Below are 21,010 nucleotides of genomic sequence, written 5' to 3'. Positions count from 1 at the left end.
CCTACAAAACAAAAAACGGTGTGCTTAACGCACAAATATTACAATAACGAAATATGTTTTAATAGATTCCATATATCCTAAAATTCTTCATTGATAAAGAACAAAAAGCAAACAAAGCGCCGAGGGTTACTAGTGACTAACTTGCTCCGCTGCGACAACTTTTATTTTGAAAATCTCCTTCTTGATCGCCGCAACGTGATCTCCAGCGACGTGACATTGTTCGTCGTTTCCTCTTCTTGCAGCAGCAGCCACCAGCCCAGCTAAAGATCGCGACTAAACCGGCAAAGCTCAAAGTTATAAATATATGTTTGGAGCCCTCGACCGGACTAGTCTGTTTCGTACTTTTGGGGCGCGTGCGCGTGTGTCATACCGAGCCCAAAGTTGGTCAAAATTAATTTAATTTCAAAATTACAGAATTTACGAGAAGAAAAAATCAAATCGTGGTAGTCGAACCGAACAACGAAACCGTCGGAGTGCCACGGAAATTTTGCGTCGATGAAAATTAAATTTGAGTAAAAAAGTGTAATTTTGAAAATTGTGTGATCAAGTGAAAAAATATGCTCGAAATGGAGTTCGTGAAGAGCAGCTTCGTGCTGTCGCGGGCCGCCAAAGTGTTCACATATTTTTCGCCGCTCACGGTGATCCTGGTGTCGGCGATCCTGGGGGCGATGTTCGTTTACAACCGGCGGCGTTCCCGGCTGGTGAAGATGATCGAGAAGATTCCGGGCCCGGCCAGCATGCCCATCATTGGCAACAGTTTGCACATCAATGTGGACCATGACGGTGAGTTTAGTGTGCGAGGGGCTTTTTTACTAGAATTAAAAAGAAATATAAAAAAAACTTCACAAGAGGTGACACAAATTTGTAGGCCTACTGTATCTGTGTGTTGCCAAAAATTCCCACGTGCCAAATCCGCTCCAACTTGGAAAAATTGCAAACAGGTTTTGAATCATAACTAGTTTTTAGAACTGAGAAAATTTGGCAAAGAGTTTGGTTTCTGTAGGGGGCAATCTATAAACTACGTTGTTTCTTTAAAAAAAATCATATTACCCTTTTTATGAAGATTTAATTTTTCATAGTGTCTAACAGGCTTGCCACAAGTACAGATATTTTGGGCACAGACCAAACACTCAAACTAATTATTTTTACAGTTAAAATACATTTGAGTAATTTTTGTAAACTACACTAAAAAGATAAACATTTTGCCTTCCTCGCTGAGGTAAGGCTATAATCCTGCTCTAAAAATGAACTTCGTATAAAAACGTCGTAGACCCACCTTCATGTATACATATCGACTCAGAATCGAAAACTGAACAAATGTCTGTGTGTATGTGTGTGTGTATGTGTGTGTGTATGTGTGTGTGTATGTGTGTGTGTATGTATGTATGTGACCAACAAACTAGCTCATGTTTCTCGGCACTGGCTGAACCGATTTGACCCGAACTTGTTGCATTCGACTTGGTTTAGGGTCCCATAGATCGAGTTTTATACAGATTGAAGTTTTGATAAGTAGTTCAAAAGTTATGTATAAAAATGTGTTTTCACATATATTTGGATCTCACTTAACTGTATGTAAACTATGTCCGGGTCCATCATCCGACCCATCGTTGGTTAGGTTATCAATAGACCTTTCCAACGAGTCCAAAACATTGAAGATCTGGCAACCCTGTCTCGAGATATGACCACTTAAGTGATATTGATGTACTTTTTTGAAGCCGGATCTCACTTAAATGTATGTAAACTATGTCCGGATCCATCATCCGACCCAACGTTGGTTAGGTTATCAAAAGACCTTTCCAACGAGTCCAAAACATTGAAGATCTGGCAACCCTGTCTCGAGATATGGCCACTTAAGTGATATTGATGTACTTTTTTGAAGCCGGATCTCACTTAAATGTATGTGTACTCTGTCCGGATCCACCATCTGACCCATTGTTGGTTAGGTTATCAAAAGACCTTTCCAACGAGTGCAAAACATTGAAGATCTGGCAACCCTGTCTCGAGATATGACCACTTAAGTGATATTGATGTACTTTTTTGAAGCCGGATCTCACTTAAATGTATGTAAACTATGTCCGGATCCATCATCCGACCCATCGTTGGATAGGTTATCAAAAGACCTTAATAACGAGTCTAAAACATTGAAGATCTGGCAACCCTGTCTCGAGATATGGCCACTTAAGTGATATTGATGTACTTTTTTGAAGCCGGATCTCACTTAAATGTATGTGTACTATGTCCGGATCCACCATCCGACTCATTGTTGGTTAGGTTATCAAAAGAACTTTCCAACGAGTCTAAAACATTGAAGATCTGGCAACCCTGTCTCGAGATATGGCCACTTAAGTGATATTGATGTACTTTTTTGAAGCCGGATCTCACTTAAATGTATGTAAACTATGTCCGGATCCATCATCTGACCCATCGTTGGTTAGGTTATCAAAAGACCTTTCCAATGAGTCCAAAACATTGAAGATCTGGCAACCCTGTCTCGAGATATGGTCACTTAAGTGATATTGATGTACTTTTTTGAAGCCGGATCTCACTTAAATGTATGTAAACTATGTCCGGGTCCATCATCCGACCCATTGTTGGTAAGATTATCAAAAGACCTTTCCAACGAGTCTAAAACATTGAAGATCTGACAACCCTGTCTCGAGATATGGTCCCTTAGGTGATATGAAGTACTTTTTTGAAGCCGGATCTCACTTAAATGTATGTAAACTATGTCCGGTTCCACTATCCGACCCGACGTTGGTTAGGTTATCAAAATACCTTTCCAATGAGTCTAAAACATTGAAGATCTGGCAACCCTGTTTCGAGATATGGCCACTTAAGTGATATTGATGTACTTTTTTGAAGCCGGATCTCACTTAAGTGTATGTAAACTATGTCCGGATCCATCATCTGACCCATCGTTGGTTAGGTTATCAAAAGACCTTTCCAATGAGTCTAAAACATTGAAGATCTGGCAACCCTGTCTCGAGATATGGCCACTTAAGTGATATTGATGTACTTTTTTGAAGCCGGATCTCACTTAAATGTATGTAAACTATGTCCGGATCCACCATCCGACCCATTGTTGGTTAGGTTATCAAAAGACCTTTCCAACGAGTGCATAACATTGAAGATCTGGCAACCCTGTCTCGAGATATGGCCACTTAAGTGATATCGATGTACTTTTTGGAAGCCGGATCTAAAAAATAGATGAAACTTGTGTACAGCCATTGTTGTGAGGAAGGCTCCAACCACATAGGTGGATTAAGTTAGTTTTTTGCATCTTTTTGCTTGTTTAGTTTTTGATAAAAATGTTTTTCTCAAAAGTTATAGTTGATTGAGTTTTTGGTCTGTGCCCAAAATATCTGTACATGTGGCAAGCCTGGTGTCTAGATAAAAGTTTCATGAAGTCACAGGGTTCATGGACGACTCCTAATTCGAATAAAATTTAAATCGTTTTCTGTGCTACTTTATTCAGAATGCCAAACCTCCTTGGATGAATCTGCTTCACACAATTTTTTTTTTTTCTTATTTTATTATTTCATCTTATAGGACGTTACATTTTTTTTTTAAATTTCCAAAAAAGAGAGAGGAATAATATTTTTTTGAATTATTTACTTATTTTTCAAATAAAATAAATTATTTTCCTTTTTGGCTTCCTCTCCGAGGAATGCCATAAAAAAACACTTGAGAATTGGCAAAAAAAATGTCACTGCGGTTTTATTTATTGTAAAGGGCTCCCATTTTTTTCTACAGCCATAACTTTCTCGTATAAGGTAATTTTGAGCAACTTTTGTTCTACGAAAAATGCTCTCTTTTTGTTTTGTTTTGCTTCAAATGATAATGTCATTTGGCATTCCAGTCACCTTTTTGTTTTTATTCGAGTTTTTTACATTTTATGCCAAAAAACATACATAATCTGGGACTAGATATAAATTACTGCAAACTTATTTTGACATAAATAGCAGGGGATATTAATTAGAAATACGGTCAATGTGACCTTGGGTTTATGTTCAAAACATTTTCAAATTCACATAGTACAAGTAAAATCATTAAACCAAGTTTTTCAAAAAAATAACATTTTTGTTTGTTTTCTGAACATATGTTTATGCAAACATTGGAGTGCAATATTATTTTATTTTTCCAAACTTTTCCGAGTTCCAGAAAGCCAAATTTTCAAATTTTAAAACATTTTTTTTAATTCTGGAATAATCATCATACCACAGTACTCGTTCGGTAACTGGGCTGAGAATGTGGCCCAGTCCCCGAATGCTGCTCGCTAACTGGGCTGAATGAAAAATTAAGAAATATAAAAATAAAAGTTGCTCACATATATTTAAAATGCTTACTTTTCATATTTCTTACATTTTGACTTTAAAACGTGGCCCGCGAAGTGATTTTTCATGGCCCGCAGACCCATTTTGAATGGTCATGTCAAATTGCGCTTCGACCATTTGTAAAGTGATTTTTTACTTTTTTAAAATGAAGGTTTATTCTATATATGTTAATGCCAATATTTTTTTATTTTCTCTTAAGGGGTTACATACATGTAAATTGGCAAAAATGTCAGAGGTTGGTATGAGCATACATTTATTTATTTTTTAAATCTGTTTTCAGGGCATTAAAATATACATTTACATCTATTACCAAAACAAATTTGAAGACATTTGGTTGTATCATTGCCGAGATATGGCTATTTGAAGTTAAATGTTTCTAAAAACGGGTGCCACGATATCTCAACACTGCTTTGACCAAACCGCCTAAAAATGTTGGTGAAGACTTGTTAAACCGGTCCTGTGTGCATGACGAAGGCCAATTTTCAAAAAGTTTATTTGAAAAAAAGATAAAAATATTTTTAATGTTTTTCATAATATTCGACAGTTTTTGATTTTTGTGTTTTTTTAAAAGGGATATATCTTGAGCGTCTTCACTCCAAATTTCCGCCCATTTGGTCCAGCCCATCTCGAGATATCGTGGCAACCGAAAATCAACTCTGTGTTTAGAGAAAAACGCTCAGAAAGTTTGATAGTTCACTTTGCGCATGGCAAAATTTTGAACTTAAATCGTCTCTAACTCAGTTCAGTTACGAAATATTTTCATGAAACTTTCACAAGTGATTGAAAATCATATTTTTAGTGGATTACTTGAATTTTCTGTATTACCAAATTTTGTGATTCTCTACATGTATGTAACCCCTCAATATAAACTAATGTGATTCTATACATGTATGTAACCCTTAATATAAAACTAATGATTTATCAATTTTTGATCCTAATTGACATAATTTTACACTTTTCAATGTTAGTGAAACTATCCTCAAAATTATAATGAAGGAATTTTGGAAATGTCTATTAAACGTTAACATTTTTACTTAGGAAGATACTGTAATAAGGCCGTTGCAAATATTTTTTGAAGTTTATATCCCTTGACTCTGACCGAAGTCGAGGAGTTTTGAGTTGATAAGACTTCTATTTCCATTAAAATTTTGACAGGAGGCGACATAAACTTTGAAAAATATTTGCAACAGCCTGATAGCAAAACTGTAAGTATTTCATATTATTTTAATAATCATGTTGAACCTTAAAAAAAAAATTAACATTACAACAAGATTTTCTGCTTAATTTTTTTTTCGTCGAACCTTACATTTTTTGAAAATTTTGATTTCAAATCAACTGTACGAGTGTATGAAACACTTTCTTGCTATTGTTTAATTAAAATGCAGACAATGTTATAATTTTAATTTTATATTTATTTTACTTTTTTTGCCTCCCTTCAACCATGACCAGATTCGAGGGACAAAAACTTTTTAAATATTTGAATCGACCTAATTGTTGGTAAATAATAATAACGAAAATGTTCAAAAATCACAGAAATTAGAAAAATAAATATCAAGTGATAGATGTATTTTTAATTCTTTTAAATTAAAATGAATTTAAGTCATTTTTTAAACTATCAATTTTAAATATTTGGCCCGCAAGCTCATTTGAGCTTCAAATTTGGCCCGGCATCCAAAAACTTTGAGCACCCCTGCTGTATACACTCAAAATCCGATGGTTTGACTGTCAAACAAACGGGGTCACGTTTTAGTTTGACACCCCTTTTACACGGAGTTCACACATACTAGGCGTCATCCATAAAGTATGTCACGCTCTAGGGGGGGAGGGGGGGTCTGAGCAAGTGTGACATTGCATGTTATAAGTATAGGAAAAGAGTGACAAAGGGGGGTAGGGGGGTAAATTTTGGCTGATTTTAGCGTGACGTACTTTATGGATGAAGCCCTACCAAACGTTTGTTTTGATAGTGTGCGTGAGCGCCGTGTAAAGAGTGACAGTTCGACACTTTTTAGTTTGACTTTGATCATAGATTCTAATAGTAAAATGTTGAGAACTTGATTCTTAATAACCTTCAGAAACGAGATTTTTTTGAAGCAGTATTTTTATGATATGTGCTATGCATATTTACAAAAAGTTTAACTTTGAAAGGTTACAAATTTGATGGATAAATTTATCCTTTTTGTGAAATTTTAACTAAAATAATGTAAAATTACACAAACAAGAGGGAAATTTCAACCAAAATCCAAAATTAAACGTTATTTTCTGATATGCCAACTAGAAAGGAATAACAGCATGCTTAGTACAAGTGAGATTTCTGAAAAAGTGCCCACGTGGTTAATGGATGATCCTTAACTTTTATCTAACATAAAATTTGTTAGTATTCCCAGATACATATTATCATAACCTTGTTTTTTATTGTGTACGTTTTCGAATGACTTTAACGATCAATCAAAAAGATCTGGCAACCCTGTCATCAAATATCGTAACATAATAGGGATATATTACACATTTATCATAATTTCTGGTTATCTGGGAACTATGTGACTCTGTGTGACAAGCGAAATTACTTCAAAAAAATTGCATTAAATATGTTTTTTTTTTCTTAAAAATAACAATTGTTTATATTTTTTAAGTTTTTAAATGCTACAATTTTAAATGGAGTTAATACTTTATTTTTTTTTTTTTTTTGAAATAATGTAATGTCATCAAATAAACAGTCGAAACCTCTTTTTTTGAATTAAAATTTCCCAATCAAATGACGAGCTTCAAGCTTCGCCGGACCCACCTTGAACCGAGACATTTAATTAAATTCCGAGGGATTTCCACCCTGCTGCACACATCTCAGACGAGCTGAAAGCAGATGGGTCAAATTTTTAGGCACCTTTTCGGAATGCACTTCGTCGGGGGTCCTCGCCCTAAAATGGCCACAACTTCGAATTTGGATCTTAAATATTCACGCGTTGGACTCTGTTGAACAAACCATCTCAGATTAGCACCAACCGGCACTTTTACGGTCGACAAGGTCGATGTGTCGTCCCTTAAGTAAGAAGGGCCCGCATGTTTTGCATTGTGGAAAATCACAGTTAAAAAGAATTATTTGATTTACAACAAAAAAATCAATTCATACTGCTTGAAATTTTTTTTTAAATAAAACAGATATTTTTGGCAAAATTTTGGAAATATTTAAAAAAAGTTAAAATCGAAATGTCAAAGTGCCAAAATCGACCAAGGTGAACGGCCCGAGCGGTTTAGGGCTTTCAGGATTTTTGTGATATTTACTTGTAGAGTCAAAACAGATCAGTAAACATCACTTATCTGTATATTACACTTTTTTAAAAGATTACATTTTTGCGGTAACACTTTCAACTTCTACGCGCACGATCACATCACTCAACTTTTTGTTGCTAATTTCATTAAGACTTTCGTCGAGCCAATTCTCTACGTTGAAGCCAGACTTGTCCTCCAGACCTCTTCGCCGAGCCATGCCAGACCCCGAACTCCTAAGTCCCGGGTGGACTCTTCACAGCGGCTAAGTCCCGGCGGACTCTTCACGGCGGCTAAGTCCCGGCGGACTGCGGCTTCCACCGATAAGTCCGGCTGGACTGGGGCCTCTGCTACTGGTGGCTGCTGGCGGGTCCGGCTGGTCTGAGGCTTCTTCTGGAACTGGAACTGGACTGGAGTGGAGCTGGCTGGAACTGACTGGAACTAATTCTGGAACTAACTGGAACTAATCGCCCTCCTCAAGAATTTTGGGGTTTTTATAGTCAGTCTCCGAAAACTCTACTAAATTTTGTTCTACTAAAAGTGGTCCGTTTCGATGAGAAGCATCGATGAACCTCATGAATTAAATTATGCAGACCTCTGCAATTCTTCATGACTTTCCGTATGGTGTAGTGAGTACACCTCAAAATCGGAAGTCATGGGTTCGAACCATTGTCGTGAAACTTTAAATTATGTTATTGGAATATCAAAATTATGTTCCCAAAACATTCTCAAAAATGTTGGTCAATAATGAGAAGGTCGAATTCTTCATTGAACAAACATGCCAATGAATTTGGTTAAGCCACACCCTCAATTTCCCCTGTGTAATAACATCGCACATTCATAATTGAAAGCTTAACCATTTTTTGATTGCCTAACAATTGGCGAAATTTAATAAAGGGCTTTTCAGGTGAGGATGACTCATGATCCACACCTGTACATAAGCAATTATTTGTCGCGCAACGCGAGTCAACGGGTAAAATTATTTATGCTTGCGTAAGCGCGCATGGTCAGAACTGTGGTGAGGTTCGAAAAATGGACAAATTTAATGATTTAAATTTGAGGTCGCTGCATTCCCCCACACTTACCAGCTAGATGTTTGTATTCTTGAAAAGCATTAAGAACATCTATCGAAAGTTATTTGTAGGTTGAAATAATATTCCCAAAGTTAATAATTTAAATTATAGAAAAATACTTTGCAAAAAATCATAAAAAAGATACTCTAATGGCTGGCTATAAAAAATTGATTAAAAAAAAATTGGTTCGGTTAATCTCCCCCACACTTATCAGCTAGATGATCGTCTGAAAGAAATGATCATCTATGGAAAGAATATTGTCGGGTGTAGTGATCGTGCGGTTTACAATTTGTTCTTCTTGTGCTTTCTTGTAAATTGCTTTATAATTATAATTGCTCTTTTGATTTTTCTACTCTAAAATTATTTTCATTACTCTTTTGATCTTCTGTCCTGTTAAATTACTTGAATTACTGTTTTGAACTTCTCTTGTAAAAATATTTTCGTTGAAACTGATTTAAATAAAATTGCATTTGAAATTAATTTTCATTATCTCTCCTAAAAAAATAATTGCATTTTTCCCACTGTAAGCAAAATTTATTGTTGTTGTAGAACTGTGTTGATCGGCTGGTTGTTATCGTCGTCGTCTTCCATTAAAATCGTCTTTCTCGTGAGGCTATTCATTCCACAGTGACTTGGTCAATTGATCAGTTTTCGAGGCTAAGGTGTTGAATTTCGTCGATTAGTGCAATTGTCGTTTCTATAATGAATTATGCTTCATAACCCAGCTGTGAGTTGACTATGGTCAGTTTTGAGAGTGCATTGACTTTTCACTTGCTGAGTATTGTGAATTGTCCGTAAATCCAGTATTTTTGTCCAAAATTGACTTTTCCAGTTGATTTGCATCTTTGACATTCTCAAATTATTTGCATCGGTCGGTGTATTTTTTTTTTTTTTCAAATGTTTAGAACATGTTGTTTGTCCAAAATTGTCTTTTCGTGTAATTTGCAACTTTTGCTTTTGTAAATTAATGACATCGGATGATGTTATCATTTGTTTATCATGATCTTCTCCTTTTCAATAGTTTCAGACGTGCAGTATGATCTCAACTTGCATTTTTGTTCCATAATTGATGTTTCGCATTTCAATCATCTTTACTTCGCTTAATTCCACATTTCGATTTAGTAATTTGTTTTACGTGAATGTCTCGTTACTAAACTTGCGTTTTAATTCGACTTGATCCTCATTGATATGACCTTTTACAACAACATCAACACCGTTACCTGTCCAACCTCCCGCATGACTTTGCCACTCACCATCTTGCCATCACAAACTTCTGCATACGAGCGCGTAGAACTTCTCAGCATACGAACGCGTCGATCATCCTTGTGTTTCGTCTCCCGTCTCTGTCATATTTTACTTCAGTTTCTACATTTGTTTCTCCCACAAAAATGTCTTACTTGTTTTCTTCGTATGAACAATATTTATCATTCAATTTATATGCAAAATTGAATTCAAATTTACTTATACAATTTTATACATCTTCTTGATATACTGATACTGAAAAAAAATCAGTTCTAATTGACTATTGTTTTTATACTTGAATAAAAAAATTACTCTATAAAGTTTTTCATTGATCTATACATCCTATCATCTTGTCATTGCAATACTGCGCATGTTAGAATATCCTTTCTGTTATATCAACTTTTTATGAAACTTGTCTGTCACTTTGTGTTTTCAAATTTGTCAAATCCATTCAATCAATTTGTTTATTTGAGCAATTCGCAATAAAATGCTGAATCATTATGATTTTTTTTTTATCCCTCTGAATTTTATCAGTTTAAAGGTGTTTTTCCCTTGAAGCATTTTTTTTATCCCTTGAAAATCCCTTGAAGCATTATTTATCCCTTGATTTTCCCTTGAAGCATTATTTATCCATTCCCTTTAATAATCATTTGACTATCCCCGTAAAGTGCAAATGTTTTGAAATGTTTTTAACATATTGAATCCCCCCATGGATTACAACTGTTTTGAAGCTTTATTCGACAAAAAAAAACTCTCCCCATAGAGTACAATTGTCTACTTTTTAATTCCTTTGGCGTTGCTTTATCAGTTTATGTATCCCTAGATCGGAACTTTTACCGTCCTTTCCGATTCCCCACGATATACTCACAAATTTTACCTTTCCTTGAGCTGTAGTTCATATTCGTCCTTGTTGAAATTGTTGTCTTCTTGATCGTCTTCCAATGGTTTCCTGTAAATCCTTCGTATTAGCGTATAAAAATCTGAAAATATATTCTTAATTCATTGTTAAGTAAATTATAAAACACAAGTTTACATTCAACATTCATTCTGGTTGGCCTTCCCTTGTCCAATTATTCTCACACACATTCTTACTTGCATACATGTTGTTTTGGAACATTTAATAATCACACCATCTCCATTTGCTTGTCGTTGAAATTTCATTATTGTTCAGTCCGTTTGATTTGTTTTTATTTGTAGTTAAAAATTGCGTAATTGTTTTTCTAATACCCTGTTAACCCATTTAAGCTCAATTAAGTATATTCCCAAAATTGCAACCCAACAGCTTCTTAATTGTTTTAACGTGTTTCATCACTGCTTCATTATTATGTTTATATTTGATCATTATCGCTTCACGTGTTTTTCAAAAAAAAAAATGTATAAACTCAGTACTGGTATTTTCTTAATCTGTTTCTTTTTTAAACCCCATCAATTCCATCATTTATAAAAATTATCTTTCATCCCCAATTCATAACATTCTTGTTTGCGCATTTTTCTGATAATAATCATTCATATTTTGTTTAACTCAACATTAATTCATTTATCATATCAAATCAATCATATATTCTTTTTTTTCATGTTTATTTTTCTATATAAAAAAAATCGGTATTTGTAACACATTTGTTTTGATTCATTTAGTTCTCTTGATAACAATCGTTTTTTCTAATTCATCAATCATATCAATTCAATAAGTTTTATATTATTATTTTTTTTTCAATATACATAAATAATCCCGTGTGTTAAAAATAAATATTTTCCTTCATTGTAGTCTTTTGATATTAATCGTTTATGATACTATGTCATTCATTGCATAAATCGCTTATTTATTTTTTTTTTTAATTGTACTGTAATAGTCATTTCAAAATATTTTTCTTGTATTAGAGCATTTGATTTTAAATTATGTTAAATGTATGTTAATACGGGTACATTGTGAACTATCATTTAGTGTTATGTTAATCATTATATTTTCTTAGTCTATTATTATGTACATCTTCAAATTTGTTTCCATTTTTAATAGTGGTCGTTTGATCGCTGTTAAATTTAACGATATCATAAGGGCCTCGCCACTTATTTTGTAACTTTTGACCAATTCCTGTCTGTACCATTTGTACCAAAACTCTATCTCCCACATTGGTACCCAATCATTTGTCTTTTTGTCATAAATTTCCTTTCTTTTTCTTTTGACAATATTAAGTTGTTTCTAGCAGTTTCATGAGCATCCTTGAATATATCTTTCATTGAACAAATATAGTCGTCATAATTTAAATCTGAATCATTGATTTTATAAATTGTGCTTGGTATAGTAGCTTTTCTTCCATACAAAAGTTCATAGGGAGAATATCCAGTTGATGAATTTTCTGTAGTGTTGTATTCAAACATAAAATATGGTATTAATTCATCCCAACATTGTGGATCTTTGCCAATAAAATTTCGTAAATAAACTTTCAACTCTCTATTTGATCTCTCTACTAAATTAGCTTGAGGATGATATGCACTTGTAACGATCTTTTTAATGTGTAATATTTTGCATGTGTGTTGCAATAATTTGCTTACAAAGTTTGTACCTCGATCGGTTACAACTTCTTTAGGAGCACCAAATTTACAAACAAAGTTTTCGACAAAAGTTCTAGCAACAGTAGTACTTTCTTGGTTTTCCATGGGAGCTACAATCAAAAATCTTGTTAAATCATCTTGTATCACAAGTCCACAATTGTTTCCATTATTAGAAATTGGTAACATAACCACATCCATATAAATTTTATCAAAGGGTTCATACGATGTTGTCGTAATTTTCATTGGCATCTTATTTGCTGGCCATATTTTATTCTTTTGACAAGAATCACATTGCTTTACATAATTCAAAACATCTCTTCGCATATTTTCCCATGTAAATAGAGGACTCATTCTTTTATCATTCGTTTACCTCCGACGTGACCACCCAACGGTGCGTCGTGAAAATCGTTAAGCACTTGATCTCTGTCTTCTGGCTTTACATAAATTCGTTCATTTTCTGTTGCATATAGTGTAAATGACTTTGAAAGTTTCATTGCAAAAATCGTAATAAGTTTAGTTCCAACTCTGTTTTAAATATTCTATGAGAAATAATTTGTATAACTGATGCATCTTTAGCAAAATCAGGATAATCTTTAAAGCTTTCAAATAAACCATCGAAAAATTCTTCATTCTTAACTGCTGAACGATATGTTCCATTCAAAATTAAACCCCAAATTTTCTTTTGCGGGAATACAAATATATTTTCTTTGGTGTAATCCTTAATACCATGTGGAAGGTCAATGTATTTACTCAATTCTTTGTGTACCGTAACACTGTTTAATATCATAAATGTAGCTTCGGCTTGTTCAAATGGTATAATATTTTTAGAAAATTTTAAAACGTTAAAATCGATATCTGTATCTTGGAAATCCTTGTAGGTAAATGTTTTGTCGTTGCTATCATCGTCATTATCTAAATTTATGTCAATTTGTTGAAGTCCATTCATATTATTATTCCAATTATTATTGTTTCTAGATGAATTCTGTCTGTTTGGAGTATTTGTTGAGTTTTGATTATCTGAAATATTTTGTCTATTTTGTTTTGCTTGTTGACGAGTTGTAATTGCTACTAATTTTGATGCTTGTTTATCATCTGCATGATCTTCATCATTATTTAAACGTGAGAGAAAATCTGCAACCACATTTTCCTTTCCTTGCTTGTAACGAATTTCACATCCAATGCCTTGGATTTTCAAACGAAGCTTTGTCAAAGTTGGTGATGTTTCCTTCAAATGCCATAGAGCTACCAATGGTCTATGATCTGTGTAAACGATAAAATCTTGGTTATAAATAAAATGTTTGAAGTGGTCTACTGCCCAAACAATAGCTAGTAGTTCTTTCTCGATAGTAAAATAATTTCTTTCAGCCCCGATAAGCGCACGACTTGCGTAAGCGATGGGGTGATCATTTGATTTCTCATTAGTAAGAACTGCCCCGATAGCATAATCGCTAGCATCAGTTGTCAAAACAAATTTGTCATTGTAGTTCGGTCTAACTAAAACTGGTTCTGAAATTAAATAGTTTTTTAATTCTTCAAAAGCATTTTCACATTCTTCTGTCCAAATAAATTTCACATTTTTCTTTAATAATGCATTAAGTGGCTTACGTTTATCTGCAATGTTTGGAATAAATTTTTCATAAAAATTAACAGTTCCCAAAAATGATCTCACATTTTTAATCGTCTGCGGCCTTTTCATGTTTTTGATTGTATCAATATTTTCACTAGTTGGTCGAATACCTTCTTCACTAATAATATGACCCAAATATCTGACTTCTTTGTGTAAAATTTTACATTTTGATGGTTCAACTTTTAAATTATGTTCATGTAATGCATTCAAAACTTTATATAAATTTTCATTGTGTTCTTCGATAGTTCTACCGAATACAATAATATCATCCAAGTATACAAACGCATTAACTGGTTGTATTTCATAAATAAGTGTGAATGTAAATTTTTGAAATGTTGATGGACTATTTTTCAGTCCCATTGGCATTTTTAAAAATTCATAATGTCCTAAAAATGTTGAAAAAGCGGTTTTCGCAGCATCCTTTGGGTTAATTGGGATTTGATAAAATCCTGATTTCAAGTCAATGGTTGAGAAATATCGAGCTTCTCCAATACTGTCCAAAATTTCGCTAATAAGCGGTATAGGGTACACAAATGGTTTAGTAATTGTATTTAGGTCTCGAAAATCCACTACAATTCTATAGCGTTTGTTGCCTTCGGCGTCTAAGTCTTTCTTTGGGATGCATAATACCGGTGCATTCCACGGACTTTTACTTGGGCGTATTATCCCTAATTTCAGCATTTCTTCCACTTGTTCTTCAACGTGTTTCTTGGTAGCTTCAGGAAATCTATATTGTCTTTTATTAATTGGAATTTCAGTTGTTGTCTCTATATCGTGCATGGTTAAATTGGTATAAGTCAACTCGTCACCCTCTAAATAAAATATTTCATTAAAATCATTCAAAATATTATTAATTTCTTGATTGATATCACCTTTCAAGTGGTCTGTTTTAACCAATTCATAAATTTTTCTCATTCTTTCGTTGCCTGTAAGTTTCTCATGCTTCATGTTTTCAATCACATCATAATCCCGATCGTTTTCTAAATTCATCTCTTTTGGGTAATCTTGGTTATCATCATCAATTTCAATTTGATCGTCATAATACTCTTCAATGTACGGTTGGATTCTGCCATTGCAGCCATTGTCATAATCATAATTATTTTCATTATTTTCATTATAATTTGTATTAAAATTGTCATAGCTATTTGCTCCAATACCTGCCATATTTACTTTGTTTATATTTTCAATGTCATTGATTCTATATAAATTGGTCATTTCATGATTATTATATTGCATATTATTTGTATCAGGCGTTCGTAAAACTATGTTGTCGAAACTTTGACTAATATATAAGGTGTATTTCTTTAGAAAATGTGCTCCAAGAATTGCATCATCAGCGAAATGCTTCAAAATGTAGAACTTTTCCTCGTATTTTGAATTTCCTATAATTAAAATCATATTTACAGATCCTACTGTATCTTCTGCTATTCCATGAACCCCTCTAATGGAAATTCTACCGTTGAAATCAATGTTAGTTAAACGCATATTACTAACCACATCCCATCTTACAAAATTGTTACATGATGCGGAGTCAATTATAAATTTGTGAAATTTTGTTGGCCTTGCCAAGGTAGCAATATTTGCATAAAATATTGAATCATTATTGAAATTGATTTTTAATGTTTCATGTGGTGGAATGTATTCGTTAAATTGCAGTTTAAAATTATTTGGAATTTGATTTTTATTGCGTCGACTATTTGTATAAGTTCGTTTTAAAGTGCTCTTTGCAGTATTCGTTTTATAACATTCATAAAATTTGTTAGCTTGATAATTATTTCTTTGATAAAAATTTGCTTTTTTATTGTGCCTGAAATTTTTGAATTTTCTGTCAAAATTAAGGTTTGAATTTTCAGTACTAGCAAGTAACCTTTGTTCGAGAGTTCTTAAAGACTCTCTGTCAATTCGTTCATTTTCTAAAAATTCTAGCAAATTTTCCAACTTCATATGACGGTTATTCGTGGCAATTTCCTTGATGTCGTTATTTCTAATTCCAACTATAAAGTGGCTTTTTAAGCTATAAGCTGTAAATGAATTTTCGTTGTAACTTTGATCAATTTTTATGATTTCGTATTTTATGTCAAGAACTCTTCCTGCATATGATTTAAATGATTCATCCCGTCCTTGTTTCAGAGTTTCAATTTGTTCAATTATACTACCAAAAGTAGTTTTGATACCAAACTCTCTAATTAAATTTGCCTTGGTTTCTTCCCAAGTGCTTGCACGAATTCGGTTAATACGTGCTGCTGCTTTAAATTTTAGTTTCATAAAAACAATATTTAAAAATTTACTCTGATCTTCGCCTTCAGGAATTTGATCAGCATAATAATCTATTAATATTAAAAATTGGTCCAGTGAGTCTGATGACCCATCAAATTCTGGAATAATCTGGATTAAATCCTTCGTCTCCAAATTCGCCATCTTTAACGGTGCACATCAACAAGAGCTTTTGCACCAAGATTTTGTTACAGATATTTTAGTATTTTCGAAACTACGGGAACTATCGATATAATGTTTTATTCATCCCCTAAAGTACTGTCTACTAAGTGATTTACAACAAAATTTGCCTGTTTTTACAATCAGATTTGTGCAGGATTGGGTCCGTAAGTTTGTCAATTTTGGCATAAGAAGACAACAACTTCCTTGGTTGCTGTGCACCCTTTTAAGCGTGTTTTTAACTATTTACATCAAATTTCGGTATAACTTTTGTTTACTCACCCTAAACTGCCAGATTTCCATGGTCGTCTTCTTGGGTGTCCGATGCGGCTGAATTTCGTCTCCAGTTGATCCAGATGATCTCGTCATTGTTGAATCCCTAGTGTTGTCCATCGTTGGCCGGTTTTGAAATTTTCGATGCTTCTGCCATTGGTCGAGCCCGTTTTGATTCCATCTCGTACTGCTGCACATTTGCTTCCATATTAGAACTCCTCACATAACATTTTCTTCAATTTAACGTTTTTTTACACTATTTTAACTGTTTGTTACTTCGCGAAATCATTTTGTTCATTAACTTTCACGCATAGTCACATTTTCAACTCTCGGTTTTGTCCAGTCATAATGGCGTGTCCAAACACACACAGCGTTGCTTTCCGCTAGTCACCACCTGAACGGCCCGAGCGGTTTAGGGCTTTCAGGATTTTGTGATATTTACTTGTAGAGTCAAAACAGATCAGTAAACATCACTTATCTGTATATTACACTTTTTTAAAAGATTACATTTTTGCGGTAACACTTTCAACTTCTACGCGCACGATCACATCACTCAACTTTTTGTTGCTAATTTCATTAAGACTTTCGTCGAGCCAATTCTCTACGTTGAAGCCAGACTTGTCCTCCAGACCTCTTCGCCGAGCCATGCCAGACCCCGAACTCCTAAGTCCCGGGTGGACTCTTCACAGCGGCTAAGTCCCGGCGGACTCTTCACGGCGGCTAAGTCCCGGCGGACTGCGGCTTCCACCGATAAGTCCGGCTGGACTGGGGCCTCTGCTACTGGTGGCTGCTGGCGGGTCCGGCTGGTCTGAGGCTTCTTCTGGAACTGGAACTGGACTGGAGTGGAGCTGGCTGGAACTGACTGGAACTAATTCTGGAACTAACTGGAACTAATCGCCCTCCTCAAGAATTTTGGGGTTTTTATAGTCAGTCTCCGAAAACTCTACTAAATTTTGTTCTACTAAAAGTGGTCCGTTTCGATGAGAAGCATCGATGAACCTCATGAATTAAATTATGCAGACCTCTGCAATTCTTCATGACTTTCCGTATGGTGTAGTGAGTACACCTCAAAATCGGAAGTCATGGGTTCGAACCATTGTCGTGAAACTTTAAATTATGTTATTGGAATATCAAAATTATGTTCCCAAAACATTCTCAAAAATGTTGGTCAATAATGAGAAGGTCGAATTCTTCATTGAACAAACATGCCAATGAATTTGGTTAAGCCACACCCTCAATTTCCCCTGTGTAATAACATCGCACATTCATAATTGAAAGCTTAACCATTTTTTGATTGCCTAACAATTGGCGAAATTTAATAAAGGGCTTTTCAGGTGAGGATGACTCATGATCCACACCTGTACATAAGCTTAATTATTTGTCGCGCAACGCGAGTCAACGGGTAAAATTATTTATGCTTGCGTAAGCGCGCATGGTCAGAACTGTGGTGAGGTTCGAAAAATGGACAAATTTAATGATTTAAATTTGAGGTCGCTGCAAAGGTGATGATGAACGCAAAAAGGTTCAAAATTCGTGACAAACAACTCTTTGTTGGTCTGAGCCATTTGCGCGGGCAAACATAATCCAATTCGTATTCAATTCACAGCTCGAGAACTTTTGCTGGGTTATAGGACTTCTTTGTGAGAAGAGATCCACATGACGATCACGTATAACATTCGAGCGAGATTAATCAATTGCGCGTGTTCGATTGTGCTGTTTGGGAGGGAATTTTGCTCCCTTGAAAAAATTGTAAATGGTTTTTGAACCATCTGAACTTGTTCTAACCTTATTTTGGATGATATGTTGGCAAAATTTTAATTACTACACATAAAATATCTCTTCCACTGCTTTTTTTTTTGAAAAATAAAAATATTTCATTTTTTAATTTACTTTCAAAAGTTTAACCCTAGAAAATGACCGAAATTGTATGTAAATTAAACCCTCTTGTTGAGCTTTGGAATTGAAGTGATATTTTTTTACAAAGTCACAAATGCTTTAAAAACGAGTAGGAAAATCATCTATAAACTGTTCTCAAGTTCAAATGTCTAGTAAACAAAAACAAACACTATCGCTTAAACCAGTTGACTAGTGTACCAATAACGGAAATTTCACTTTTTTGGCACAGTCATATAACAGAATGTTCCGCTGGAAACCCCGTTCAATCATTTTCTTATCTGATTTCCTTCAAATTTAGACACACGCGAAAACCATGCAAAAAAATGTTTGCGGCAGCCAAAGTCAAAACAAACCAAATTAAACCCTGATAAAAAAATGTGATTTATCCACTTATAGGTTGATGGAAACTTCCTTACTTAAATTTACTCTTCAAAATGCATTGTTTTACAGTGTTGCCAGCTCATCAAACCTTATGAATTTATAGGCTGTCAAATTTCTTTCCAACGATTTACGCAAAGGAAATTTTGGTTTAATTTTCTACATCAAAATGTCATTTGTCTTAAGTTTCAAAATCTCATGGTAGTGTTGCCAGAATCAACAAAAAAAAAATTAAAATACCTATCAAACCATGCACAGAAAGGGTATTTCAATAATATTTTCAATAAAATTAACAGTATCTGGCCTTGAAGAGTTATTTAAATTCCACCTAAGTATAGATCACATTAGACAGTGTTGCCAGAACTTCATTTTTCTTCAAATTTAAAAAAATTAACTCATATTTAATAAATAACGTCACAAAAGTTAATTTTTAGGTGATTTTACAACCTTTCCTCAGTACAAGGCAAAACCTGCTTACAACAAAAAGCAGTTGACAATTTTTATCAGATCATCCTCCAGCACTCAAGAAACCAATGTCAAGGTCGCACAAATCGCGATTTTTAACTCGTTCAGCTACCGTTCAGCAAGTTTGTTTTTCTACCACATCCCATTAAATATTTAATGTCAATGAAATTTGCCCAGCCAAAAAAAACGAGCTCCATATTTTCTCACACGATTCACACCTCAACTTGTGATGGAGTTCAGAGGTATTTGAACTGGTCCAAACTTTTTGAGCTTGAGATGTTTTGAACTATCCCAACATCCGCAGATGACACATAACCTCAAACATTGAGAAGAAGAAAAATAACGTTGCAACCCAGGTTAAGAAACGTCATTTGGTCATTTTTGTCTTCTATTTTGTTGTGCTTTTCCATTGTCATTTTGGACACATTTCCCAACCCCCCCTTCTTTCGCGTAGCCCGCGGCTAGCTGCTCACGCTTAGTTACACTCACTAAGCCGAATTGGGTTACGCCGAAGCGGTTAGGTCACCTCGGCATCAAACGAAACTTATGACGCAAAGATTTCCCATCACCGATCGGCGCGTGGAACGAACAACCTTGAAATTAAACGAGTTTTTTGGCGATTCAAACTTTCCGCGATGGGTTCGTCGCCTAACGCCGGATCAAGTCTCCAGCAGCTAAAAGTTGTGCAAAAGTCGTAAAATGTAGTCCGAAAAGGTTCGAACTGCGTCTAGATTCACTTCAGAAGTCTGCTTTCAATCAATCAACTCGAAGATTCGAACAAAAAAAAACTACTTTCAGTAGACACTAATTTAGTTCAAGCTTCCATAAAACCTCAAACCTTCAACAATCAAAGTTATATAATCTGATGCACACACACCAACGAGGTTCGTTCAACTCACCCAAATAACAAAGAAACGAAAGTAAAAGCATAACCTACAAAAAAAAAACTCGATCATAACCTACAAAACCACACCTTAAACTCAGTGACTTGAGCGCGAAGCGAGGAACCCGAAAGTCAAGGTCACAATGAAAGCTCGTTAAACTGCGCTCGTACTTGCGCGTGCAAGTTTAGGAGGTCCGGGGGGTAATTTCACACCTGTCCACTTAAGCTAGCTTAAGGTAGCTGAAGAAGAGGCGCAACTTCATTCATAAAACGGAGTTAGCGGGTAATGATCGTCGGCGCCACCGGAGCCACAACAAGTGTGGTTAGGTTAAGTGAGCCGTGGCAAAGTTTGAGGCAATAAACGTTTGTGTGATTAGGTACTGAGAGAGGTTTGTGAGGTTTGGGCCGGTTATGGTTTTATGGACAATTGGTTTATAAGGTTTTAGATGGAGCTTTATGAGCTATTGTTCAACAATATAGTTGAGATATCAAAAATGTTTTAACTTGATAGAAAAATAATGATAAAATTAAATGTGATTAAGCTGTTTTTGCTTGTGAAGAATATTCAGTCTTATTTACTATGTTTCAAATTAAA

General features: G+C 34.6%; 1 protein-coding gene across 1 annotated transcript in view; it reads left to right on the top strand.

Moving 5' to 3' along the window:
• The first annotated feature begins 334 nt into the window (after nt 1–334).
• Nucleotides 335–21,010, top strand: part of LOC6051046 (cytochrome P450 4c3) — a 36,274-nt gene continuing 15,598 nt past the window's right edge. Inside the window, exon 1 of the mRNA XM_038266756.1 lies at nt 335–783. Coding sequence (XP_038122684.1) covers nt 558–783 — 226 coding nt within the window. The 5' untranslated portion in view covers nt 335–557. The remainder of the gene's footprint in view (nt 784–21,010) is intronic.

This window comes from Culex quinquefasciatus, chromosome 1 (genome assembly GCF_015732765.1).
Source record: "Culex quinquefasciatus strain JHB chromosome 1, VPISU_Cqui_1.0_pri_paternal, whole genome shotgun sequence".
Classification (NCBI taxonomy): Eukaryota; Metazoa; Arthropoda; class Insecta; order Diptera; family Culicidae; genus Culex; species Culex quinquefasciatus.
The sequence above is the reverse complement of the archived record's forward strand: the minus strand, read 5'-3'. Positions and strand labels throughout refer to the sequence as shown.